Source organism: Fringilla coelebs (genome assembly GCF_963513975.1).
Source record: "Fringilla coelebs genome assembly, chromosome: 9".
Taxonomy (NCBI): Eukaryota; Metazoa; Chordata; class Aves; order Passeriformes; family Fringillidae; genus Fringilla; species Fringilla coelebs.
Genome location: NC_140067.1, coordinates 1,605,147 through 1,631,802, shown reverse-complemented (window position 1 = coordinate 1,631,802; position 26,656 = coordinate 1,605,147). Strand labels below are relative to the sequence as shown.

General features: G+C 45.8%; 2 protein-coding genes across 5 annotated transcripts in view; both read left to right on the top strand.

Moving 5' to 3' along the window:
* Positions 1-13,767, top strand: part of DNAJC6 (DnaJ heat shock protein family (Hsp40) member C6) — a gene marked incomplete at its 5' end in the record, with an annotated part of 42,314 nt that extends 28,547 nt beyond the window's left edge. For 3 of the 4 annotated variants that reach the window (XM_084211837.1, XM_084211838.1, XM_084211839.1), the window contains 13 exons: positions 319-513; positions 1,220-1,337; positions 1,881-1,960; positions 2,132-2,325; positions 2,419-2,499; positions 3,118-3,570; positions 5,219-5,371; positions 6,133-6,201; positions 6,812-6,946; positions 8,598-8,855; positions 9,346-9,491; positions 10,478-10,654; positions 11,591-13,767. In XM_084211837.1, coding sequence (XP_084067963.1) covers positions 319-513; positions 1,220-1,337; positions 1,881-1,960; positions 2,132-2,325; positions 2,419-2,499; positions 3,118-3,570; positions 5,219-5,371; positions 6,133-6,201; positions 6,812-6,946; positions 8,598-8,855; positions 9,346-9,491; positions 10,478-10,654; positions 11,591-11,692 — 2,161 coding nt within the window. In that variant the 3' untranslated portion in view covers positions 11,693-13,767. The remainder of the gene's footprint in view (positions 1-318; positions 514-1,219; positions 1,338-1,880; positions 1,961-2,131; positions 2,326-2,418; positions 2,500-3,117; positions 3,571-5,218; positions 5,372-6,132; positions 6,202-6,811; positions 6,947-8,597; positions 8,856-9,345; positions 9,492-10,477; positions 10,655-11,590) is intronic. The other variant, XM_084211836.1, reaches the window with a different exon arrangement.
* Positions 13,768-14,945: 1,178 nt separating this feature from the next.
* LEPROT (leptin receptor overlapping transcript) lies at positions 14,946-19,751 on the top strand. Its single transcript, XM_084211563.1, has 4 exons — positions 14,946-14,997; positions 15,219-15,294; positions 16,042-16,228; positions 17,353-19,751. Exons 1-4 carry the CDS (start codon positions 14,982-14,984, stop codon positions 17,467-17,469), a joined length of 396 nt encoding a protein of 131 aa, XP_084067689.1. The 5' UTR covers positions 14,946-14,981; the 3' UTR covers positions 17,470-19,751.
* The last annotated feature ends 6,905 nt before the right edge of the window (positions 19,752-26,656 follow it).

Here is a 26,656-nt window from a genome sequence, read left to right as displayed (position 1 = left end):
AGCTGCACCTTACAGGAACAGCACTGCACTTACAGGTTCTGTGCCAGCTGCACCTTACAGGAACAGCACTGCAAGTGCAGCTCTGTGCCAGCTGCACCCTTACAGGAACAGCACTGCAAGTGCAGCTCTGTGCCAGCTGCACCCTTACAGGAACAGCACTGCAAGTGCAGCTCTGTGCCAGCTGCAGGGATCTCAGAGCACGTGGAAACTTCAGTCCTGGGCCTCCAAAAGAATGGCACTGCCGCTGGATTTTGAGGCAGATTTGGAGCATGAAATGAAAGAAACGGAGATTTCAGCCCTGGTTTTCTCTGCCTGCAGGTACATAGGGTACATTTGTGACCTAATAGCAGACAAACCTGTCATCCCCCACTGCAAACCACTCACGATCAAGTCAGTCACCCTCAGCCCCGTCCCCTGCTTCAACAAGCAGCGCAACGGCTGCCGGCCCTTCTGCGACATCCTGAGCGGAGAGACCAGGATCCTCACCACCTCCCAGGAGTACGAGAGGATGAAGTGAGTCCTGTCCCCCCCTGCCTCCCTCAGGAGCTGCATGCAGCCACTTCCACTTTGCTGGGGGATAGCTGAGCTGCAGTCATTGCCTGCCTGCTGATCAGTGGAGATATTCACTGAGAGTTAGGGCCTGACATAAATGGCCAGAGGGAGTCTGAGGTTGGCAGCAGCGGGATAACTGCTCAGACATCAGGATCTGAGCCTGGCAGGGGTGGGACAACTGCACAGACATCAGGATCTGAGCCTGGCAGGGGTGGGATAACTGCTCAGGCATCAGGATCTGAGCCTGGCAGGGGTGGGATAACTACAGCATCAGGATCTGAGGTTGGCAGGGGTGGGATAACTGCTCAGACATCAGGATCTGAGCCTGGCAGGGGTGGGATAACCACATCAGGATCTGAGGTTGGCAGGAATTGGGTAACTGCACAGGCATCAGGATCTGAGCCTGGCAGGGGTGGGACAATTGCACAGACATCAGGATGTGAGGTTGGCAGGGGTGGGATAACCACAACATCAGGATCTGAGGTTGGCAGGAAGCAGAACACCTTCCTAGAGATCATCCAGTGCTCTGTTGGTTCCCCCTGTGGAATATTTTTGTTTTGACCAAGCAGAGCATTGAATGCTCCTCCTTGCCTGGCCTGAAGGAGGTGAGAGCTCTGATGTGGTGGAAGGGAGCTTAACCCTGGCTTTCCTGCTGTTCCCCTCCAAGAGAATACCGTGTGCAGGAAGGGAAGGTGCTGATCCCACTGGGAGCCACTGTCCATGGAGATGTTGTTGTCTCTGTCTACCACATGAGATCGACCATCGGGGGACGCCTCCAAGCCAAAGTAGGAGCTGGTTTCTCTTCTCTTTTGTGGGGAACTCAGAGCTGGCTAAACATGGAATCTCCACAGTTTGCTTGAGGATGTATTTAAAGCTTGAATATTCAAGTTGCAGAGTGGGCAGTGGATATTTTCCTCCTCTCCACTCATTGCTGGTGCCCTTTGCTGTGTAGATGATGTTTCCCTGAGGCCTCTACTCCAAGTGAAATGGTTTTATATTTTTTGGGACACAAACCTGTTGCTCCCACGTATTCAGTGGGAACAGCTTCATTTCATTGCAAAACTGATAAGTAGATCCCAGAAATAAAGAGAGAAGCAGGGAAAGAAGACCAGTTCCTGAAGGTTTTCTGCTGTACAGAGGCTGCAGCAGCAGGGTTGAAGGCAGATGGAAATATTGGAATATTTGGGAATATTGAGAAGGAAATATTGCCTGTAGAACAAGCAGAATGAATTCAGTTATGCAGCAGTTAAGATTAGGGTAGACTTAACTACCTCCTGGATTTAAGCCCTTGTTCAGTCTGGTTCTCTCTGCTTTTCTTTTCTTTTCAGATGACCAACACACAAATATTCCAAATTCAATTTCACACTGGATTCATAGCCCTGGGAACAACCACTCTCAAATTCACCAAGTGAGTGTTTGAAGCTGAACATAAATCAAACCTGATGCATAAAAGCCTGATGAAGGCCGAGGGAGAACAGTCAGAGATGAAATATGAAAAGCCTGAATGTACTGAAAGCCTTTTTATAGCTTTCCAGAAATATTCTTCCCTTTTCAACTGGACCACTCTTGTCCCCTTTAGGCCTGAGTTGGATGCCTGTGATTCTCCAGACAAATATCCTCAGCTCTTTCATGTTATACTGGACATAGAAATACAGTCTGCAGACAGACAAACTGAATTAACTCCCCCATGGGAGAACTTCACGACAAAAGACATCAATCCCTCCATTCTCTTCTCCTCCCACCAGGAGCACCAGGACACTCTTGCTTTGGCAGGTAAGGGCTGCATGGATTTGTTCCCTTCCCACAATTTCTTCGTGCTCAGCTGGGTTTTGTTTCATTCCACCTCTCTGGTGCTCTGTGCTGCAGGCAGAGGTGCCACAGATTCCCCCCAGGATAACATCAGGAACGTTGGGCAGAGTGCATTCTTCTCCTCTCTCAGCTGGCAAGGTAGGCAAGGCTTGGTCTTCAGAGTCAAATCTGCTCCAAAGAATGCAAACAACTCCTGTTTCCCCTGGCTGGAGCTGGAGTGAGGCTGAGGGATCCCACTGTAACATTAGATCACAGAGCTGGGCACACCCTGGTGTTGCCATGGAGTGGGAGTTCCTTTCCTACAGCGTCCTCCTCAGACTGTGCTCTGTGGAACCATTGTTGACACACTTCTAGGGTGAACCTTTACCCAAGGCCTCCTTCATGCTAAAACTTGGAATAAATCAGCCTTGATGAGAAAATTTAGGTTCATCTTGGCAAAGGAATCATGGGATCATTTAGGTTGGAAAAGACCTTTAGGGTCATCAAGTCCAACCATTCCTCAACACTGCCAAGGCCACCACTGACCAGGCCCCCAGGTGCCACATCCCCCCTGGATGGGGACCCCAGCTGTGCCAGGGCTGCAAGACCCTTTAGGGGAAGAAATTCTCCAGCTTTTATTTTAAAAAGCAAAATTACTTTAGCTAAATGATGCTGTGCTATTCTCAGCTTTCTGTTCTGCTTGTAAGCTGATTTTTACGGGACCTGTGTGATGACCAAACTAACAGCTGCCTAATTTTATTTTCAATCATCATTTAGATCAGAAATCTGACAAAAGTAGCTCTCACCCCACCTCAGAGGATCGAGCAGCGTTGGTGCATGAGGAAAGCGAACAGTCAGATGACGAACTCTTGTCCCTTTCCAGTCAGCACAGTAATGCCAGCGGTGACAAGCCCCACGGGACACCCAAACACAGCAAAAAGCAGCAAGAGCCTCCTCCAGCGCCTCCCCCTGAAGACGTGGACCTGCTGGGCCTGGATGGCAGCCCCATGAGCAAGAGCTTTCCCTCGCAGCCCAGCGCTGCCCCCTCTAACTCTGACCTGCTGAATGATCTGTTTGGGGTCGGAGGGCCGAGCTCCCAGAGCCCTGCTGGAGCTGCTGCTGCTGCTGCTGAGGAGGTTTTCCACGTGGGGGCACCTGGATCTGTGCAGTCGACCCCGCGGCGCTCGGCAGCTTCGGCGTCCCCGTCCCCGTCCCCGAGGGTAGGAGAAGGTAATGGTGGCTTTATTATAAAAACACAAAACCAATACTCTATCAATTACTCAGTAAATTCACGTTATACCACCAATATATCAGCAATAAGTGTTTGAGGAAGTTAAGACAACACTTTTGAAACATTCATGTATCAAGGAAACAGAGCAAAAACTCTTAACAGTTTGATATTAATAACAATCATTATTTGTTGGCCTTACCTCCAGAAGTCAAAACCAGCAGAGACTGTAATGAAGAACAGAACTTTTGATGAAACTGATGATATAATTAACTGCATCCCCCCCGCCAAGGGGGGGACTTGGGCTTGGAGGATCCCTCTGGGGGGTCTTGGCTACCTCACTTTCATGTAGGAGATCCCAAGAGACTGACCAGCTCCTCTGCTCCGAGCTGGTGCATCCTCACCAAACCACTCCCTGCTGGAGCACACCCTGGGGTTTGGAGGCTCCTCACACCAACAGCCACTGGAGAGCCTCAGTTTTGCTCTCATTATGTGTCCAACAGTGCACGAGTTTTACAAAAACTCCTCTTGGGGAGTCTACAGCACCATGAATTGAATTTCTCTTTTAACTTAGGGGGTTTGGAGCTCTGACAGCCATCCTGGACTAGGAAATGGAAAATTTCTGTCTCTTCCAAGACCAGGCTGCAGGAGTGGTTGGATAGATATTAGGGAGAGGGATCTTTTGAAGGATAAAGCAGAGCAAGTGCAAAGAGAGAGGAGAATCCAAATTTCAGTGGAAGAAATTGTTCGCTTGTACCTGGAGAAGGTTTCTCTTGCTGTGGCTGTTGTACTTTCAGTCTGAGAGCTCTCACCCAGGGCAGGTTTTGCAGACACATCACAGAAGAGGTGCAGCAACAGGTCAGGAAAAGATTTAGGGATTTAGGAGCTCTGCAGAGCCAGAATCACACAGCTCAATTGTGCCAAGCCAGGAAAACGAGGATAAGAGCTTGGGAAATGAGTGAAGAGTAGTGACTGAGTAACATAAGTAATGAGCAGCATCATTACCACAGTGGGATTGTACCTTTCAGGGTGCTTTTAACCTGACATATGTTGACAAGAATCTGAGTGACTTCAGAGGAGTTTCTTTTGGTTGAGTTTGTTGGGGTTTTACATGGAAGAGAGAAGACCGAGCAAATTGATCACAAATGGAGTTTGGGAAGAACTGGATTTTTGTAACAAGTGATGTAGGAAAGACATCCATTATTTTCTAAAGCTGTTTCTGAAAGTCCCTTTACCCCCAACATGGATAACCTTTGCCAGCCTGGAGTCATCTTGAGAGGAAGCAGGAATGGCAGGAATTGCACCAGGGCAGTAACTCCAAGCTCCAGAGTGTCTTCCACCCTCTCCTGGCAGCTAAAACTCCACCTGAAGTGCCTGAGTACTTTAACACTCACTTTGCCTGGCTCTAAATTCAGCCTCTCTCAGGAAACGAGAGATGGGGTCAGTTTGTTACCATGGCCAAGCTGTGGGGCTCTTCAGGTGCCCAGAATTTGGGATATTGATGCTCTCCAGTTGCTCCCCCAAGTCCCAGTCTGTCTCCTCTTTGTTCCCTTCAGGTATCAGATTTCCTCTCCCCACAGCATTCCCTTAGCCTGAAGCACATTCCTGCTGCAAGTTCATGATTTCGTTTCCTCAAATATGTTTTCACAGCCACTGCCTTTGATCCTTTTGGAAGCAGCCCCAAGCAAACTGGTCCAGACCTCCTGGGCTCCTTCCTTGGCTCATCAGCTGTCCCTGGGGATCCTTTCCTTCAAGCCACAAGAAGCCCTTCACCAACTGTGCACAGCGATCCCTTTCACATGGGTAAGAAAGGGGAGCCTCTTCCAGGGTGTTTAAAGAAATGTAAAATGTTGCTTTGAAATAGAAATGGAACCATTAAGCACAAAGTGATGATTCCCATAAAATGACTCTAAACCACAGAAACCCCACGAAACAGGAAAGAGCTTTTTGTCTCTGGACTTAAAGTACATTCAGCATCTGAAGTGTGGTAGGATGAGCTGAGTTTTGATCAGGTCTTAGACTTAATTAATAGGCTATTTATATAAATAAAAAAGAGGCCATGAAGGATGTCTGCCCACATATTCCTGTGGTTATGAGGTCTCCTTTGAAGCACACTACCATTAATTGCACTAAACACAGCCATATTTAGAGAAAACACACATCCTTTGGTGATTTTAGTTGCAGGCACCAGCTTTCTTTAGCTCCAGTAGTAACCCTAACCAAATTCACAGCTGAATTTGACTGAAGAGAAAGAATTTTCTTCTATTTGTTTAAAAGTTCCCTAATTTCCTTCTTCTCACCCCAAAATTTAAGGTGTAACCCTGTCTGAAACACATTCAGTCATGGATTTGTTTGTGCCTGATCATCTAACAGTGCTCCTTGGGAGTATTCCCTGGAAAGCTGGAAGGGATCCTAAAGACCATCCAGCTCCAGCTCCCTGCCATGGGGAGAAGCTCCCACATGGTTCTGGGACTTTGTGGGGTCAGAGTGGCTCCTGGTGGGCACTGGGCTGTGCTGGTTTTGCTGGGCTGCTCTGAGATACTGATATCAATCATTCTCTTTAGCTTCGAGCACTCCAACGGTTTCCATCCAACCAGATGTTTCCAGTGGTTGGGACTGGCCCAGCAAAGCAGGTACGTGTCATAAAATTCAGGGTGGTTAGCAAAAAAAAAACCTTTAAGGAGCTCTGAGAGGGGAGAGGCAGAGGGGAAATGCTGCCAGTCACTGCAAAGAACAGGTTCCCTCTAAAGATTTCCGTATTAAAAAAAAATCTGGGTTTGTTTCCTCAAGAGCCCAGAGCAGGACAGGTGAGGTGAGGGTGTCCAGGGGTTGTTTCATCCCATGTGGAGCCATGGGAAAAACCTGGGGACTGCTGTGCATTCCCAGGATGCCCCTAAATGATTGCATGGTTCTTTCTAATCTTGGGAGAGTGTGCATGGCCTCCCAAAGTTGCTTCCTGAAGGCTTCTAGTTCTTAAAATATATGCACATGTCACAATTCCTCTGGCAGTGCAGACAGTCTGGGAACATTCCTGCTGCTGTTCCTAATTGGGAGTGGGAGTGCAACAAGTCTGAGGCTGCTGAGGAACCTGACAATGGTACACTCAATTTTAATATCAGGCTTCTAGTATGTGGCTGAGCACTGGGGAAGAGCTGCACTCATATCAAACAGGAAGAAAAATGTCAAACAGAAAGAAAAATGTTCTTTTTTCTCTTTTATATTTTTTTTTCTTTTCTTTTTAAGGTGGTTTAGGAATGGGAAGTAAGTCTGCTGCCACCAGTCCTACAGGATCCCTCCACAGCACTCCCACTCATCAGGCTAAACCCCAAACACTGGATCCATTTGCTGATCTGGGAAGTCTTGGAGCGAGTTTAGCAGGTTTGCATCCCTTATTAAAAAAGGAAAATAATAAATACCAGCATTCTTTTAGAGCAATAGGCTGAGCAGCCTGGTTTGTGTGGGGCCTCTCAGCCCACCTGCATGCCAGTGCTGCTGCCAGGCTTTCCCTTCTGCCTGACTCTCTGTAAGCTCTCACAAATCCGTGCTTTTCCTGATCCCTGGTCAAAAAATGTGCTGGCAACGTGCAGGGAGCTCAGCAGGCTCCATGGATTGCAAAGCACAACCTCTGATAAGTCCAAACATGCTCTGGCTGAGGATGCTCTGTGTTCAAGTGCTGCTACAGGCCTGGGGGGGGAATTTGGCTCTGCAAAGCTGCTGGTGTTCTTGAGGAATTGCTTCCTTCTAGACTTGACTTGTTTTCCTGCTTTGTGAGAAAAGCTGGGGAATTGATCTGTCTCTAATTTGCATTATTATCTAAAGATGGGGTACTTGCACCTGGCTACAAAGCTTGACTGCTTAGAAAAGCCTTTTCCCCTTGCTTTATGTAATAAAAAAATCATCAAACCCTCAATTCCAATGTTTAAAAGGCAGTTCTGAGAAATTACTGAAGCTTTCCTTAAAGCCCAGCATTGTCTGAGTGTGGTAAATAGATTTTCCTTGCCTTTGTTGCTGCCCTCAGCTCTTTGGGAGCCCTTGTGGTTTGGTGTGATGTTTGTTTTCCCCTTTGCGTCAGTCCCAGCACGGCTCTGGAATTCGGTTTCCCAGTTCCCTCTGCTGGATTTCAGGCTGCTCTGCAGGAGCAAAATAAAAACTGTGCCAAGCCCCATGTCAGAGCCACCGAGGTCCTTTTAAAACACACATTCTGCAGGAGAGTGGTGGGGTTTAAAAACAAATGGCTTGGTATCCCCAGGATATTTAAGCACATTTTTGTTGGTTGTGAGTAGATTGAAAGCATTTCATCCAGTTTCCATGACACATTTCTGAGCTGGGAGCTGAGTGTGGATGTCAGTGTGAAATAATAAAACACTGACACTGGGTTCCTCCCACAAACACAACCAGAGCCAGAGGAGCATCCCCTAAAGCAATGAGGCGCTGGGACACATCTCTGTGGATGGTTTTAATCAGCACAGCGTGAGGAGACACGATGCCAAAGCACCAGCTTGGTGTTGGCACTGGCACAGGCTGCCCAGAGAGCTTCCTCATCCCTGCAAGTGCTCAAGGCCAGGCTGGACGGGGCTCTGAGCACCCTGGGCTAGTGCTAAGTGCAATGGAACTGGATGAGCTTTAAGGTCCCTCCCAACTTTAATCATTCTGTCATTCTGTGCTGCCACCGTTAGCGACCCCCAGCTTTCCCGGTTTCCCCAAGCCACCTCACCTATCCCTCAAACCCTCAAAGCCAGGTGCTGTCCTAGAAACAGCCCACAGAGCAATCTCGGGGCCAAAGCCATGCTGCAAACATTCGTGGCAGATCTGAAAACAGAAGCCTGGGGGACTTCCCTTGGATCAATTCTGCTTTGTGAGAAAAAGCTGTGGAATTGATCTGGGTATTTGCACCTGGCTACAAAACTTGACTGCTTAGAAAAGCCTTTCCCCCTTGTTTCATGCCATAAAACACCCAGCAAACCCTCGATTCCAGAAAAGGCCGTTCTGCTTGGATCCCCGCCGTGACTCCCTGCCTTGCTGTCTGCAGGTGGCCCCCCGTTCGCCAGCAAGCCCACCACGCCGACGGGCATGGGAGGAGGCTTCCCGCCGTCGCCGCAGAAGCCGCCGGCGCAGCCCATGGCGGGCAGCGGGTGGCAGCAGGGCTCGGGCTACGGCTGGCAGGGGGCACAGCCCAAGGGCCAGCCCAGCGTGCCCCACGCCTCGCCCCAGAACAAGCCCAACTACAACGTCAGCTTCTCGGCCACGGGGGCGCAGGGCGAGCGCGGCAAAGGAGCCGCTAATGTCGGTAAGAGCCTTGGAATTCCCGTCCTAAGGGCCGGCTCCCTTGGGGTACCCCTTGGTTTGCAGGTTAGGGCTAAGCAGGTCACTCACGTGGATTATTTGGTGCTTTATCCTCTTCTGGACGCTGAACTGTGCTGTTTAGGAAGTCCTGCTTTCCAAACGAGCTTCCAGAATAATCCTGGAAGTGTCCAAAGCCAGGCTGGATGGGGCTTGGAGCAACCTGGGACAGTGGAAGGTGTCCCTGCCATGGGAGGGGGTTGGAACTGGATAAACTTGAAGGTCCCTTCCAACACAAACCATTCTGGGATTCTAAAATAATAATGATAACAACAACTTAAAAGTAACATTAAGTAACATCTTTCATGAGAACCTGCATGTTCATTAGCACTGGGAGATCATTAATGTGATTAACCAAAGGATGTATCTCATGTAGAAAGCCAGGGTTAAAGGCACCCATGCTATGATAATAAGTTCAAATCTTCTCCGTTTTCAAGATTCCAAGCCAAAAGTGTCTGCAGATTTCGAAGATTTATTATCTGGTCAAGGCTTTAATGCTCACAAGGACAAGAAGGGCCCCAAAACAATAGCTGAGATGAGAAAAGAAGAAATGGCAAAGGAGATGGACCCTGAAAAACTAAAAGTAAGCAAAATTCTTGGTGATGTCCTCCCAGTCACTCAATGTCCTCAACAGATTGAAAACTCCAAGGTTACATTTCTGTCCTCAGCCAGGCCACACCAACAATGGCTTGCTCAGTGTCACTGTTGGGGCTGCTGCTCTTCCACAGCGCTCCAGCCCTGATTAGCAGGCGCAGCTAATTGAACTAATCCTCTGCCTCATTAATCCTGCCTGCTTTGGAATTCTCTCATCTCTCCTCAATAAATTGCTAAACTGCAGATCTCTTATGGAGGGGTAGGGAATTCAGTCTGTCCTGCTCTGTATGTGATATATGAGACCACAAATTGGAATTACAGAAGGAAAGGAAAAGCTGCAGCAAAAGCCAAGCAAAGTTCTAGAAAACAGAATGATCCTCTCAAAATGTCCTGGTTTTAGCCTTGTGGAAAGGTTTTAGCCTTTGGGAAGTGACAGTAACCACACTGAACACCACCATCAGCCACAACAGCTGGACAGAGGTCAGGCCATGGAGTGGGCAGGAGTTTTCCCAGCTCCCATTTTTATCCCTACAAAAGCTGTTGAGTCACTGAAGCTCCCAGCTGATTTGGGATAATTCTCTTTGCTCTGATGCCTTTTAGTTTCATTGGGGCAGCTCAGCCTGGAACTGTGAAATCTATTTATGCTTTGGTTTTCACATTTACATTTTAGCTTAGCTGAGCTTAGTTTAGGTGTGCAATTAACCTTGCTAAAGAAACAGACAGTTAAACACTGAATTTTGGGATTCCATCAAGCATTACTAAGTCAGTGTTTTTAGCAGGGATGTTGCTCAAAGTCTATCTTAACTTTCAAACAGTGATATAAAAATTAATGATAAAGATTTTCTGAAGGTTTTCTAAAGCATGGAAAGAAATTTAGGATGCTCCTCGGGGTCACAGCTATTCAAATGAAGCAACTTAGTCCTGGTGGAATATCTGAAGTGAGGCATAAATAGAGACTTACACTCCTTCCTGCAGGTCCTGGAGTGGATCGAAGGCAAGGAGAGGAATATCAGGGCTCTGCTGTCCACCATGCACACGGTGCTGTGGGCAGGGGAGACCAAGTGGAAGCCTGTGAGTATGGCAGACCTGGTGACTCCAGAGCAGGTGAAGAAGGTGTACAGGCGGGCTGTGCTCGTCGTTCACCCCGACAAGGTAAGGCTGGGCTGCCTCCGCCTCGGGGGGAAACCAGAATTGATTATAAACTGTTGGATGGGATCGCTGATTTATTGCTGCAAACAGCTCCGTGGAAAGTGGGAGCTCAAGATTTCTGCTGGGTCCTGGAAGTTGAGAACTCTAAACTCATCCCTGTAGGTGTTCAAGACCAGGCTGGAGCAACCTAGGATAGCAGAAGGTGTCCCTGCCCATGGAACCATTTAGTCTTGAAGGTCCCTCTCATCCAAAGCAGTCAGGGGTTTTGTGAAACCACTGCCAGCCCCAAGGCTGTGCCTGGAACCTGCTGCTTCAAGCAGCAGAAAATCAGAGCTTTTGTCAGCCTCACTTTGACTCTCAGCCCTTCTGCTGCTGGACAGCAGTTCGTGCTAAAGGAGATCCAAATCAAACTCCCAATGGAACCATCAGGTTGTTTGACTGCCCAGCTCGTGGCTCGTGCCCTGGCTGCTGCCACTCGCTGACCAGGGAGCAATGAGTCCAGCTGGGACGCCCCGTGGGGAGGAGGAAGCTCCCACTGGGCAGGGAATGGAGGCCCTGGGAGTCCCAAGGCCTGGGAGGATGTGGGCTGCCCAAGGTTTGCAGGAATTCCGATCTCATCCAGGAACCGGGTCAGGTGGCAGCTCTTCCCCTTCCTTGCAGGTAAAATTCCTCTCCCAGTGCCAAGGTTGTATTTATTATTTAGAAGGTGACATTTATTATGCCCATGGGACAGTGCTTTATCCCACTCTGGGGCTTGTCAGCTCTGAGGAGCAGCAAAGCCAAGAAATTCTTAAGGAAAGCAGCCCTCCAGAGTGGCTGATTTTTGTCAGGGAAAAAGTGAAAACTCCTGGAACTGCTTGGGACTCTGCTCAGGTGCCAGCTGTTGTGGTTGGGTTTGGGAGCTCTGATATCCCTCTTCTGTCTCTGTTTTTATTGCAGGCTACTGGGCAGCCATATGAACAATATGCAAAGATGATATTTATGGAGCTGAACGATGCCTGGTCAGAATTTGAAAACCAAGGACAAAAACCCTTGTATTAGGTACTTTCTCAGCCTCCACTCCAAACCCGTGCTAGTGCTTATTTAGTCTCTTGTCACAAATGTCACAGATCAACCAAACTCTGGCTGGAAATTCACAAGTTTCAGAAAACTAAGAGCCTAATACTTATCACGAAGAACATGAGAAAGGTTTCCTAACACTTGTCTCCAGAATCCTGAGCTCAGAGGAACTCTGGCCACCTGGCTCGGCCCACCAGAGCCACAGGGTTACAGTTTCTGGTAACTTTTCTATTTTATTTTGGGTTCCAGTGGGACAAGAGAGAACACATACTGGAAAAAGGTGGAACTGGTCTGTTTCTGACAAAGTGTAGCTGGTGAATTTCCTACCTTTTTTTTGTGAGGTGTGATATGGCAGCGCTTCAGTTGAGTTCAACAACTGCTGGTGAGGCCCAAACTTCGATGTATGTTGTTTTTTCCCTGGGTTTGGATCGAATTATCCACTTGAAGTGCTCAGCTGTGGTTTAGGCACACTCCTAACAGTCACCATTTGCTGCTTAATTGCTCATCTAGTGTAGTCTGGCTGAACAAAGCCAAAGCTGAATCCTGGGCTGGGTCAGTGTGGCAGCTGCTTTTGCATTAATGCTGTGCTTCACCTCACAGCCCCACAGTGAAATGTGCAGGCAGAACTCCTCCAAATGCTTTGGAAAGCGAGCAACGAGTCCTTGGGTCAGCAGCCCCTTGCTGGGTTGTTAAGCAGCAGTTTTGGGGGGAAGGGAGGGTGAATCCACCTCGTCCAAGTGAGGGATGAGCACGTGCTGCATTTCCCTTGGTTCTCATCAGCAGCTCGAAACCATCAAAGAAATGCCAACAACTCAAAATTCTGCTGGAAAGGTTTAGAAACTTCCCAGTTTCTAGGTAGCACTTCCCCTCCTGCGGATTCAGAACTTTTTCCAGCCCACTTGTATCACCTTTATGCCTTTATCAGCTCCAGAGCACTTGGCCAGGGCTCTTGGCAGGCTGAAACCTGTTGCAACTTCATTTTTCAGATCGTGGTGTACGAGCTGTCACACAGACATCACAGACCAGGTCTGATCTCTGGGGTCACTCCAGTGCAAATTGATTAGCTGAAAAGTCTATATTGGACCAAAGCAGTGACATCACAAGGGAATCTCTCTGTTGCTGAAGCTGAAGCAGCTTTCCCAGTTGAAAAGCGAGTTGAAATTCAAACTTCACCCCAAATTCTGGCGTTCTTTTGTAGAGTAACTAAAGCTAGCAGTTTATTTACCAACACCTATCCGTGTTTGAGGGATCCTCAGTAGATGGGCAGGAAATAATCTGTATTTACTGCCTCAGGAACAGGTTGCCATCGGATGTGAGTCTTTAAGGCTGGTGGTTTTTCAAGACAATCCACTACTTGTTGCACTTACATTTTCAAGTGGCAAAGCTATTACTGCAAAGACAGTGTGTCAAAGTACATGGCTTTCTGTATAAAACTCATCCTTTTGTTGTACTGGTCCATTATTTACTGCCATTAACTGAAAATGTGAAACCAACACGTAGGTCTCCTTTTATATAAAAGACCTTAAGATAATAGTAACAAACTGGATGTTATTTATTAATGTTTTGATCCAGTATGTGCTTGTCTTATTTAAAGAGATAACTGGAATGTGAATCATGTTCCTGTGATTTGTTGGTTTATTGTTTCTCATTCACATTTGTAGATATTGTGACCTATGCCTATATAATAAAAAGGATCTCATTACTATAAGGTACTTTTTTTAATGATGGAAACCTCATTAGCTTTGTATCGAGTTTGTCACGGCACATAACTCTGGATACTCATCCATTCACAAAATACAAATCCACCATTAAACTTTACCAAAAAAAAAAAAAAAATTTCCAACCCTCTACCCCACTTAAGCTTTGATTACTTCCATCCCTAATGTTTTTATGGATGCATGAAAGTATTAGGACGTATGTATATCCAAATAGTTAACTGAAAAAAATCCATTCTTGTCCTATCTGGTAGTGACAGAGGTTATCAATGTTCAGGTTTACTGTTTGACTAAATTATTGTAATTTTTGTAAATACAGTATATACTTGATGAAATTGTGACTGGTCTAAAACATTTGTATATACATTAAAAAGCTCAAATTAACAAATTCAGGTATCTTTTGTGCTTGTGACCACGAGGTTCCAGTCCTACATCTCCTGTGTGAGGGGTGGTGAGCCCTGGCTGGGTCGGTTTTGTCCCTGGCATTAGCCACAGGTTGGCATTCCAGGTGCTTTTCCCAAATTATTTGGAAGCAACTTGGCATTGCTGTTCTCAGGCTCCTGCCTTACCCACGGCCAAACAAAGCAAACCCAAAGTTTTCAAGTGTTTTGGAAGCATTTAGTGGATGAAGCCTGTTTTAATAAGTCTTCTGGCTCAAAATAATTTAAAATAATGAAAAATGGGGAAAAATATGGAGCAGGGTGCATAAAAAGAGAAGAGCTGAGGAGGGGGGTATCTGAAGAAAAGCACCCTGGGGAAGGTTATTGAAAATATTGTGCAAAATCTCCCTCTAAAAGGCTTTTCTTGGCACAAAGATGTTGTTATTGGGTCAAAAAATGTTGGGTGTGGGGCAAAAATGATGTTCTCTGGGCAAAAAGGTTCTTCTTGGGACAAAATGAGTGTTCTTGGGGCAAAAAGGCCATCGCTGAATTAATAAAGCTGTTTTGGGGTAAAAAGCCATTTTTGGGGCCAAAAGGCTTCTCTTGGGTCAAAAAAGGGAGTTCGAATGTGTCATCTCAAAAATTCCAAGGCTTGAAAAACACGGCTTTGAAAAAAGCTGTGCCTTTCTACGTGTTGATTAGCAGGAGGGTGGATGATGCAGGCCCTGAGGTGGCCCTGCTTCAGGCAAACGGGCCGGCTCCATTTTCTGGGGTGAAAACCGAGATTTTCAGGAGTAGCCACAAAACGGCAGCGCCTGAGGGGCGGGGGCTCCTTAAAGCGGCATTTACGGATTCAAATCCACACAAATATACATTTGCGCACAAATATTCTTTTCTTTCGCACAGATACGAATTTAACGCACACACATACACATTTCCTACCCTCATACAGGGGCTATATACCAAAACAAACCCGTTTTTTCGCGAGGTTTACGCACGTTAAACCCCACCCGCGGCCGTCCCCTCAGGACGCCCCGCCCCCTGCCGCGAGCGCGGGCGTGGCGGGAAAGGGCGCTCCCGGCCGCCGCCCGCCCTTTTAAAGGCTCGGTCACGTGACGCGCGCCGAAGGGGCGGTGCCAGAGGGCGGAAGTCGCGCGCTGCCAACGGAGCCCGGACATGGCGGGCGTGAAAGGTACCGGGGGCTCCCTCATGAGGGAGCGCGCCCCGGGCAGCGCCTCAGCGCGGGGGCGGGCGGCCGGGAGTGGCGGGGAGGGATGCCCGACACCGGGGGAGGTGGTACCCGGCCCCTGCCGAGGGATGCCCTGCCCCCGGCGGGGCGGTTGCCGGTGCCCCGGGAGGGATGCCCGGTCCCTCACCGCCCGGTCCCTCACCGCCCGCCCTGTGCCGTTGCAGCTCTCGTGGCCCTGTCCTTCAGCGGAGCCATCGGGCTGACGTTCCTCATGCTGGGCTGCGCCCTGGAGTACTACGGGTGAGCGGGCCGGCGCCCTTCGCAAAGCTTCTGGTTCAAAACCATCATTTACGGCTTTATTTTATTATTTCATGGGGCTCTGGGGCTCCTCCTGCAGCCCCCGCTCCCAGGCTCTTGGCACGTGGCGCTTTGTTGTGATTAAACATCACTTCCTAAGGCGGTGTTTGCGTTTGCATTAAAATAAAAACACTGCAAACAGCTCTGTGCTGCCTCAGGGAAAGCGGTGCCACCTTGCTTTTTAATCTCAGACGAACATTTGCCTTAATTTCCCGTTTCTTTGAACAATCCACCCACAAGTTTCCGTTTGGGATGTCCCCACCCATGGCAGGGGCTGGAGCCGGGTGAGCTTTGGGTTCCCTTCCAGCCCGGACTGTTCTGTAATTCTGTGATTCTGTGTCTGTAAAACACTTCAAAAATTCGCTTGTGAGAGCTGTGACACAGAGAGGAGATGTGAGGGTGTGCCTGCTTCATCCCTGTAATTTGGGAATGCTGCTCCTGTTCCTGCTCCAGTGCATTTCCTGCTCCCTCTGTGGTCCTGAATCAGCAAAATGATTCAAAAGTAAAAGAAATGAACCCTTGCTGGTGTGAGAGGCTGCATGCTGCTCTATCAGTGCAGGGAGAACGGGGTGGAATTGCCCCATTTTGGGTGCAATCAAGCCAAAAAGTAGCATTAGGAGTTTTGCACCAGCTTTCTGACTGAAGTACCTCTTTTAACCCATGGTCCATTTCTTCTCTCCCCCTCCCCAGCGTGTACTGGCCCCTGTTTGTGTTGATATTTTACTTCATCTGCCCCATTCCCCACTTCATTGCCAAGAGGGTGGGTGATGACAGTGATGCAGCCAGCAGTGCCTGCAGGGAGCTGGCCTATTTCTTCACCACAGGAATTGTTGTCTCTGCCTTTGGATTCCCTATCATCCTGGCACGGGTGGAAGCAGTAAGTCCTTGATAATTTTCTTCTCAGACCCCACTTGCTGGGTATCATCTTCAATCCTGCTTTCATTTCATTACTCTGCTGTCTCCAGGTGAAAATAATCCACTGAAATTTCCCTTTTTGGGCTGAACAAAAGAGGACTCACATGACTGAAAAGTTTTTAGCTGGTGTTTTTTCCCCCTCCAGCCCTGTTTTGGCCCAACACAAGATAACATCTCCTCCTGCACCTCATGCCTCCCTGTCTCATGACCCTTTGCATCACTTCTAGCTCCAGCTTCCTTATTTTTCTCTTGGAATTTCTGCTTTCTCCATTTAGGATGCTGCAAACTTGGGGGCTGGGGAGTGTTAGGAGTTAAAAGATAAAAGGCCAAGCTTCCAGAGCTGCCCTTGTGGCTCTCAGAGCATTTCCCAAGTTTGGCCCCTCAAAACCTGCCTCAGTTCTTTCCTCTTTGCTTTCTGAACTTCTCTCCAGTGGTGAGATTTTGGTCACATTTGTCTGAAAGGCAGAGAATTTCTCCAGTCCCAGTGATTTTCTGAGTCCTGTTCACTCCTTTAAGCTTTGTGTACTTGCTCTGCATTTATTTGCAATGCCCAATTCCCCTGATATTTTTATTTTGGAGGGGTTGGAGCCTGGCAGCAGCAGAATGACCACGAGAGGGAACTCTCAGTCGTGTGTTTTAGGAGTAAATGTTCCTTATTTAAGTCAATTACTTCTGCAGCTCATGAATAAAAAAAAGCTGTTTACTTTTAAATCCACATTTTCCATGCCTGTTACTTCTTTAAAAGGAGATATTTTGATTTTGTTGCTTGGCAATGAAAGGAGAGCACTAATTTCACCAGCTTTCTCTCTGATTTAGGTGTGTTTTAATGATTTGGAAGGCAAGTCATCATTTTCTTCTAAATCCTAGCAGTAGCTTGGCTGAAGTGTTTATTAGTGATACAAGTGGCTGCTAATTGAATAATTAGTCACACAAATTGAATTCTTTATTGTTTGCCTCTTCTGCTTTTAGACCTTTCTGTAGTATTTTGATTTTTTTTAGTGTTTTAGCTGATCTAATGCCTAGAAATAACAGTCCTGAGCATCTTTTCCAAGAACTGCTTTGATTGTTCCATTTCTTGCCTTTCAGATCAAATGGGGAGCCTGTGGCCTGGTGCTGGCTGGCAATGCAGTCATTTTCCTTACCATTTTAGGCTTTTTCCTTGTCTTTGGCAGAGGAGATGACTTTAGCTGGGAGCAGTGGTAGGAGCTCCTTGTGGTGCTGGTGATTTTCAACATTTGACAGCTTTGTCCCCTGTTCTGTGTGTATGTATAGATATTCTAATGTGTGTGGCTTTACATTATCATGGAATAATTTGCTTTTTTAAATGCACTTCAGCCAAAGGGACAGTGCTGACAGTTGGCTTGAAGTAGTCACTGAAATGGGGAATTATTATGAATTTATCCTTGAAGAAGTTTACAAAAAATAAGCAGTTTTAGCCATTTTTCACTGTATTTGCATTGATTTTTGGTTTATTTCAGTGCCATTGAGCCATTGGTCACTACTCCTGTTGGGTTTTTAAGCTTATAATCAAAGAATAATATGAAGATTATCCTAATTGGGATTGTTCAACTTGATCAATCTTTCTGCTTTAATTAGCATCAGTTATTATTTCATTTACATCTCATTAATTGCAATTTGAGGAAAATTGTAATTTTTCTTAATGATAATAAAGCCAAACATAAGTGATGCCAACTCTTACTGCCTGAGGAAAGCAAAAGAAAATAACCCTGCTTAAAAACCCTTCCACTTATGTTTGTTTAAAGATCATTTTCTCCACACAAAGATATTTTCTGTCCCTATTCAGTTAAAAACTTGTGGCTATATTTGGGGAATAACATATTTTAATGCATCTTAAAGCTGACATGACTTCTATGAAGGTTCACAAAAGGAGAAACTACCCTCAGGACACTTAAAATTACAGTTTAGTGTTCAACTTTGTTTTTATGGGTGTGAATTGCAAGATAAGGAGTGTTCTGGGTAGGATTTCTTGTTTCCTCCTTGCTTTTAAAACACCCTTCTTCAGCTCCTGATTTTTTGTCTGGAAGAAGGTTGTTATTGTTATTGCATTAAAACACTATATTTTTTAACAGCATTATCCTAGTAAGCATTCACATAATCACACTTAAGAAAATTTAATTTTATTACTTCAGTTGTGTAAGAATAGAGGGAATGGTCAGTAATGAATTATTGCTAAAAGAGGAATCAACATTAAAGGACAGATTTTTTCTGGATGTTTGTGCTCCATGCAAGACACAGCAGGATAAACTTACAAAAATCCTGGGAATAAAAAATTATCTGAGTGTCTTCTTCCTGCTTTTGATGAAATCTATTGGAACTGAGGAAATGACTTTTTTTAGTGATAAACCAGATTTTTCAGCTGAAACATCATTTCCATGTTTAAATCCTGCTCTGATTTTAAAGAAGATGCCTTTTTTCCCTATACAGTGGCATTTTTCACTCAATAATGGAGTAAAACAGTGAAACAAACCCCAGTCAGTGCCTGATGATAAATTCTTAATGCCATTGCTAACAATTCCATTGAACTCCTCTTGGCTTGGGGCTGGATTCTGGAAAGCTTTTACTCCATTTATGTACCAAAGGCTGAGATAGGAATCTACAAAGCTACTCAATTTCTGATGGAGTTTTGGGGAGGAAAACCAGCTGAGATTGAATTTTTCCTGAAAATAAATCATTCTGTAGTGTGTGACAGGAACAGTGAAGGACACTGTGAAGGACAATCTAAAGGGACCAGGAGGACCAGAAAATGCTGTTTTAAATTGCTTTTTGCCAAATTTTTCCATTGTACTGTATCCCCTTTGGGCTCTGGTTGGTGGGGACCTCGTGGGTGGTGAGTGGAGAAGGTCAATGCTTTTTTTATTATTATTATTTTTATTATTTGTACTATTATTTGGAAGTAGCTACGTGCACTAATCCCTAATATGAATTCCATGCAGTTTTCACATGGACTTTACATTAAATGTTTAAAATTGTGCTGAAATCGTGGATCTCTGTAAAGTAAATTTACTTTGTTATCAAATATGGTAAAAAATAATATTCCAGTGGGGTTTTTTCTCCAGAGCTTCACTCCCACTGAGCTCTGATGGTGTGTACTGGGAATTCTGTCCCATCCCTCCCCTGGGAATTTATTGTGGTTTCTCTGGAATGGTTTTCCTGTGTGGAAGTGAATTCTGTGTATCCAAAGTGCCTTAATTTCCACACGAGGCTGATTTTTGTGACTGCACCTCCATGGCAAGATCAGTGTTCCATGATCAGCTGGAAATCTGTGGCTGCATTTCCCAAAGCTTCCTTGCCAGCTCATCCTGTTTCCTGTCCTTGGGAATGCAGTGCAGCTTTTGTACCTTTTGTAAACAGTTTTTTATGATTGCCACATCCCTGACATCATCAAGTATTAAAAGATGGACATTCAAATATATTCCACTTTTCTTTCCAAGTTGCCTACTAAAACTGACTTTTGGAATTGTCTAATAAACATATCTGATGCTTAAAGATTTGTCTGTCTTTAAATGTCAGGAGGTGACAACAGACAGGTGTGAGGGGGAAGGTAAAACATGTCCAGTGCTGCTCTCCTGGTGGGGAATGGGCAATTCCAGGAGCCTTGGAAGTGGAATTAATGTAGAAGGTGTTGGAAAGGTAAAGGATCATAATTTATTTCTTGTGTATGTGGTGAACTTGGGAGGTTTTTAAAAGCATTCCATAAAAAATATAGGATGTAAGGTAGTGCTTGAGCTTTTCCCTTTCTTCCAGGGAGTCTGGATAAAATCCATTCCCTGTCAGCAGGGCAGGGATGCAGAGGGCATCAGAGCTCTCCTTCTCTTCCAGGTCACTTCTCCTGGTATTAAGGTGATGAAAATATTTAAGTGGGGAATTCTGATCTCCCCAGAGCTTGGGAAAATGGAGTTATTGAATCCCCTATGGTGAGGAGGAGTTTGTGGTGTCTGTTTGGGAGAGCTGGAGCGTTCTGCTCCCAGCAGTGCCCCGAGTGTGGGTCAGAGAGCTCTGCACAGGGAGGGTTGGGAGTGCTGCTCACCTTTGCAGAGTCACTGCAGCTCCAGGCTTGGTGCTGAGCTCCCTTTTTTAACCTGCTGCTGGATTTGGGGGTGTTGTCTGTGTGGGATAACTTTGATTTCCTATCCCTCCCACCCCATTCAGCTGTTTTCTGCAGGTATTCCCTGTTACTTCCACTGGCTTGGATTAAAGTCCCAGTCTGGCACTGGTTTTGTGGATTATTCAGTCCCCTCAGAAGCTGGTAACCTTCCTGAGCACTTGTTACGACCTTGGGTAACTTCCTAAAACCTTTGAACAGCCTTTTATCCCATAAACTTGTTACACCGGGTGATACGAACAGAGTGTCCTGGTAAAACACATTTCAGATTGTGGGGGCAAACTGCAAATGGTGGAAAGCTCTGAAATGAGTTTTATAACCCCCATCTCAATTCTTAGCACAGCAGGACTTCTCAGATGCTCCTGTGTTTGCTCTGCAGGGATTGTTTTGGGCTCTGATAAAGGATGGACAGACTCTCTCATTAAGCTGGATGCTCACCAGGTACTAATGAGCCATTGATTTGTGTAAGTGGCCCCTGCAAACACAGGACCAGTTCCTACTGCAGGGCTTTCCAGGGAAAATCTGATAAAATGGGTGAGGAAGCATTGGCTGCTGAATTGGGATCAAATTTTAAAGATCAGCTGGAGACATTTTCTCAAAAGGCCTGTTCTGTATTTATCTTGTTTTATTGCTTTGCTTTTGCCCTTTATTTTGAGGTTTGGTTCTGCTGTTATATTAAAAATGGGTTACAGGTGTTTATTCCCCACGACCAGTACTTCTTTTTTAATGGAATTATTACTTCCCATTGAATAGTTCTAGATTGTAACAAATATTCTGGATATTCATCTTTTTAGTGGACTGGTTGGTCCCTGCTTCCTCTCCCAGCCCTGGTCTGCCTGTGCAGGAGATTCCACACTTGGAGTTCCTTCTGCCCACCTCTGCTGGGGACACAGCAGGGATTATAAAAACACCCCTCTTTTCCCTCAGGAAATTCCTAGGGAACAGATGGAAGACTGTTTTCCAAGTGAGACTCAACCCATGGTATCTTTAATACAGTCATTTTGGTGTAGTGAACATAACTGTGCAAAATGACACATAATATTCATAATAAATACACATAATGTGAATAATAAATACACATTGTACATGGTAATTACCCTTCCTGTTGCAGGTTTGCATTCAGGGAAGACTTCTGTGAAATGATTATAAGGGGAATTTCAAATCAGCCCAGGTGTTGGGATCTGAACCCCTAATATTTTATAGCTCTTTGCTTGCCCACGGCTGAACTGGTGGAAATTCCCTGGTGGAAACTGCCTGTGTTACATTGTTACATATTTTCAGTTGCACATTTTCTTGGGGAATGCTGAGAAAATGAATTGCTCACTGTTGTGGAGTTAAAAAAACCAAAGCAGAAATCATATTCAGGCTGGAGTTTTACCTTACTTGAAAACCTTAAAAGGAGAATAATTCCGAGGTGCAAACAGCAATGTTGGTGTCTCTGGTAGGTCCAGGGGGTCATTTAAGGTTATCAATACCTTGGAATTTTGATTTATCACTGCTTGGAGCTTCCTTTTCCAGTCCCCTGACTGCTGTTTTCCTTTTCTTGTCCATGGCAGTAAGTTGCAGATGCTGCCTGGGTGGTTTTGGTTTTTTGGGCATTTGGGGACGAGTTCAAGGGTGTTTAAAGTGCCTTTGAAAGCAGTACTTGGAATAAGAGGATTGAGGGTGACATTTGTATGTTTTGCTAACCCTCTGTTGGGACTGTTTAATCTGGGGTTGGGATTTTGCTGCTCTGCTATTTCCCAGTACAACAGGAGCCTTTGTTCCCAGTTCTCCATCTTTAAAAGGGGGAAAACAAACCCTTTCCACCACCCAGAAACAAAGGCTGCAATAGTTGTCACTTTCTGGCTGCTGATCAAAGTCTCCCTTGGGAAGTTGATGGAATTTGGGATCAGGAGGGATGAAAGGCTGACCCAGCTGGGTTGGTGACCCTTCAGTGTGAGTGGGAGTCACTGTCCCTTGGCTGAGGGCTGGGATTTCTGGCTGTGCCTCACAGCAATGGGGTGTTGGATCCACAAATCCCTGCCTCAAACACGGGGAGAGGATTTAGCAGCTTGTCCTTGTTCCTAGGAGCACAACTGAGTGTCACAGCGTGGCAGGTTTTATCACCAAATAAATGATGTCTTAAGCAGCTCCAGGATGATAAAACCATTTCCCATATTAAAAAAAATCCCAAAAGAAAAGTCTGTTCAATTTTAGCAGATTAAGAAATGCAGAATATTTCTCCTGCATACAGAAATAAAATTTATCTTTGAAATCAGATTATACAAACTAATATAATTTAGCCAGTTCAGAGTATACTGGGTTTCCTTTCCATGCCTTTAAAACATTTCATTCCTAACAAATATTTTGCTGCTTAATTAAAATCTACAGCAGAAAATAAATCAGTTTTCATGGATCTCCTAAGAGCCAGCCAGTCCTAGAAATAATTTCCAAATGCCCAACCTTTGTCTGGGAGTCTCAGAGGTGAGGAAGTTAATTAGGATGCAGCCAATCTCCTCAATTAGGATTGGGATTATTTACCTCCTTTTGGACACCTGAGGATGGTCACAGGTACCTCTGCTCCTCTGCTCTTCCACAGGGGTTGATTTGTCATATTTGAAAGGTTTTCAATGTCAGAACAATTTTTATGAAATGCAAACCTTTCATCACTGCTACTGATCTTTGGAAAGAAATGTTTGTTTTACTGTGTGATGGTTGGAGATGGTTGCTCAAGCTTTGTGGGCTGGGAGGTATTTTTAAAGTGTGGCCTTTGGTTTGGTGTGAAAAATTGCCCAATTAATTTAATTTTAGTCTCATCTTCGTGTTGAGGCAGTGATGTTTCTGACAAGTGATGGAAGTCACAGTGAATGGCAGCAGTGCTCTCTTTTCCTTTAGTGATGGGAGGAATTTAAACAGAAATAAAGTCATTTTGGGGGGGATAATTTCCAAATAGATCCCAAACTTTTGGATTCTTTGCAGAATTTTAAGTAAATCAAAGGGCAAAACCAATTTTCTGCCACCTGTCTGACACTGAAGTGCTTTTATTGCCCACGACTCTTCAGTTTTGTGTGAGGTGCTCCAAGTTCCTGCAATAATTATATTTTCTGCTCTGTAATGGGCAGGTAATGAGGTAAACTCATTTTGAGGGTCAGTCAACACCTGATTTCCTGTAGCACTTTTAGTAATCTCATTAGATGAATAGTAGCTCACTTTTAAATGGCAGGAATAGGTCATTCCTTAGGGCTGTATTTTTATTTGGAGACTGAGCATGGCAGCAGGATTTGGTCTCATTTAAACCTCAAAACTCCTGCCCCAAAATGAAACCTTTTGAAATTAGTGTTATTAATCAAGTTTAATAGTCAATTTTATTTCTTATTAACCTATGTACAAAGAGATAGCAGTGGTGATGTGAAGGGAAAGAGCTGGTGTTGAACAGGGATGATTCAGGGGTGCTCAGATATCGTGCAGCCAGCTCCAGGTTGGAATTAAATAAATAAATTAAATAAATGTGACCTTTCTGAAGGGAAAACCTGTCTGCACTGAATAATCAAATGAGATTTGTGTTTGACAGCCTTCAAGGGAGGCCTTTTGCCACAAATACCTGATCAATAAGGGAGAGTTTGGAGAAGTACAGCATCTCTAAAAGTCCAAAAATGACATTTTAAATGTGCAGGGCCTGGGGTATGAGTGCAGACTGGAGTGGGTTGTGGGTTTGAATGTTCTGCTGTGGTCTGAGCAGCTCTGGGTGTGGATTTCTTGTCTGATTCCCTTGGAATTCTGCTTTTTGAGGAACTCCTTGCCAAGTGTGGGAGAGCTGATCCCTGCCCTGCCCATTCCCACCTCCTCCAGCCCCAGCAGTGCCTTGGCCTCTCCCTCCTCCTGCAGCAGCCCCTGGCAAAGGCTGCTGGTGATGCCTCAGGTTTGGCTTTTCCATTTTCACATTCTGAGCTGCTTCAGTGTGCAGTTCTGGGCTTCACATCAGGGCATGCTGAGCTCTGTGCACAGAGCAGGGAGACAAAACAATTCCTTCTCTAGCTGGGCACCAAGGACAAATGATCCCAATCTCAGCCCCAGAGCACAAACCCCGTGGGCTGGAGAGAGAAAAACAAGCAGGGTGGGACTGCAGGGGCTGAAGCTGGGATGGGACAATGAACTGCAAGGTGCAAATGGAGCAGAGCTGATCCCATGGAGAGACCCCGTGCCCGGCCGGGCATTTTGGGGCCATTTTGGTTCATCTTGGGTGCAGCCCTGGCTGGGCTCTGGTGCTGCCCCAGGTGGGTGCATGGAGGAGATCCTTTGGATAAATCCCTGCTTTATTCTGGAGCTCTGCCCAGCCCCTGCTCTGGGGCAGCCTGCACAAGGCAGCAGTGATGCTGCCTGAAGGAACATTCCCATGTGGGGGAAAGGCACACAGAGCACCCCTCTCCATGGGCCAGCTGCTCCCAGCCTGCTCCAGAGGCACCCAAATCTGGCAATGGCTCTCCCAGGCACTGCTGCTCCCATTTTTCTCCCAAAAACTGGGAATGGCTGTCCCAGGCAGTGCTGATCTCATTTTCCTGCCAAATAAAGAGGGAACAACTTCAGAATCCAGCATCCAAGTGTTCCCACCAGCCCACCAATCTGAGGGCACAGCCTCCCAGTGCCTGTCACAGAGGTTTCACCCCTTTTTGGTGGGACTCTGTGTCCCTGACCCTTTCCCTGCTGTCACAATTGCAGGATCATCCCTTCACTCACGCTTCCTCTGTGCCAGCACTATCTGGACACATCATTCCCACCCCAGAAGGATCCATCTGCTTCTTGTTCTTGCCTCTTCCCATATCTTCCCTTCCTAGCTCAGTTTTTCTTGTTTTCCCACCACACATTCAATGTCCCTGTGTTTTTTTCCCCCTCATGCAATTCCTTCTCACCTATTATTATCTAGAAAATAAGTAGAAAATCAACATCTTAGCAGATGGATCCAGCCATTCCACACTCCAACTAAACAGGGATGAAGTGCTGCCAGATTTTGGACATTGAAACCCAAATCTCCCAAGGATTTATCCAAAAATTAGTGCCCAAACCTGTGCATAGTAGGAACTAAAAACTGGACACTATTCCAGCACTTCCCTTGATGTTTAGGTGAAATAATCTGATTTTTGAGAATAATGCAGCAAAAAAGAGCCATGAAAGATGTGTGAGGTTGTCTCTTATTTAGGAGTGTTTTTTTCCATTTTGGGATGGAGGATGTGTGAGGTTGTCTCTTATTTAGCAATGTTTTCTTTCCCTTTGGGGATGAAAGAAGTGTGAGGTTGTCTCTTATTTAGGAATACTTTGTTGTCTTTTGGGATGGTGGGACAAGGTGGGGGAGGATCCTTGTACCCATTTTCAAACTTCTCCTGCTCTAATGAAAAAAGGGTGGCATTTAAAAAAAACTTTAAAGCCCCTTCCAACCCTCTCATGATTCATTTATTGTGGGCATGAGTAGATGGGGTTTCTATTTCATGTTGGGTGAAACTCATCACTGAGATATAAACATTTAAGTAAAATCCTCTCCATAGTCAAAACCACAAAAGTGGCCTCAATTTGGATTAAACCACCCATTTGATATTTTCTCTGAGTCTGTGACTATCACAAACTGAATTTTTGACAGATTCAGAAACATTAAAATTGATAAAAAGACTAGATTTTATTTTTTTTAAATGAAGGCATTTATTCAAAATACCTTCCCCTTTTCTGTAGCATCTCTCTCTCTGCCAGCTCTGTGCTGTGAATTCCTGGTCTCTGTGTGAGCTCCCACTTGAGAACCCAGATTGGTGCCAGCTTTTCTGAAGTGCTGCTGGAAATAGATCCCCACCACCACCCCCTGAGGGAAAAAGTCGTGGTGTTTACTTTCTCCTCCCTGAGATGGAGCTGAGTGTGTCATCCTGGCAGGGGCTGTGGGGATAACAGACCAAACAATGCTTTGGAATCAAAGGCAATCTGGTTTTTTCATGGTTGTGACATCAGCAAAGCTGGCTTTGCATGGCCAGCAGTGTTTGGGCTCTTCCACAGTCCCATCCATGCACGTCCTCACTAAAAGCTGATTTCAAACGAGGCTCATCAGGAAGAAAAATAGAAGGAAAAAGAGAAGGAAAATCAAGGTCAAGCTGTTGGAGAGGTGTCCTTCACTCTTCCCCTGTCCTTTTTATTTTCCAGCTGCTAATTCCTGTTAAGGACATGCATGACTAAAAAGTCTTCTTAGGGGAATTGAGAAGCCTGGGTACTTTCATTTCCTCACCCAAATCATGTTTTGCTGTGTAAATGTTC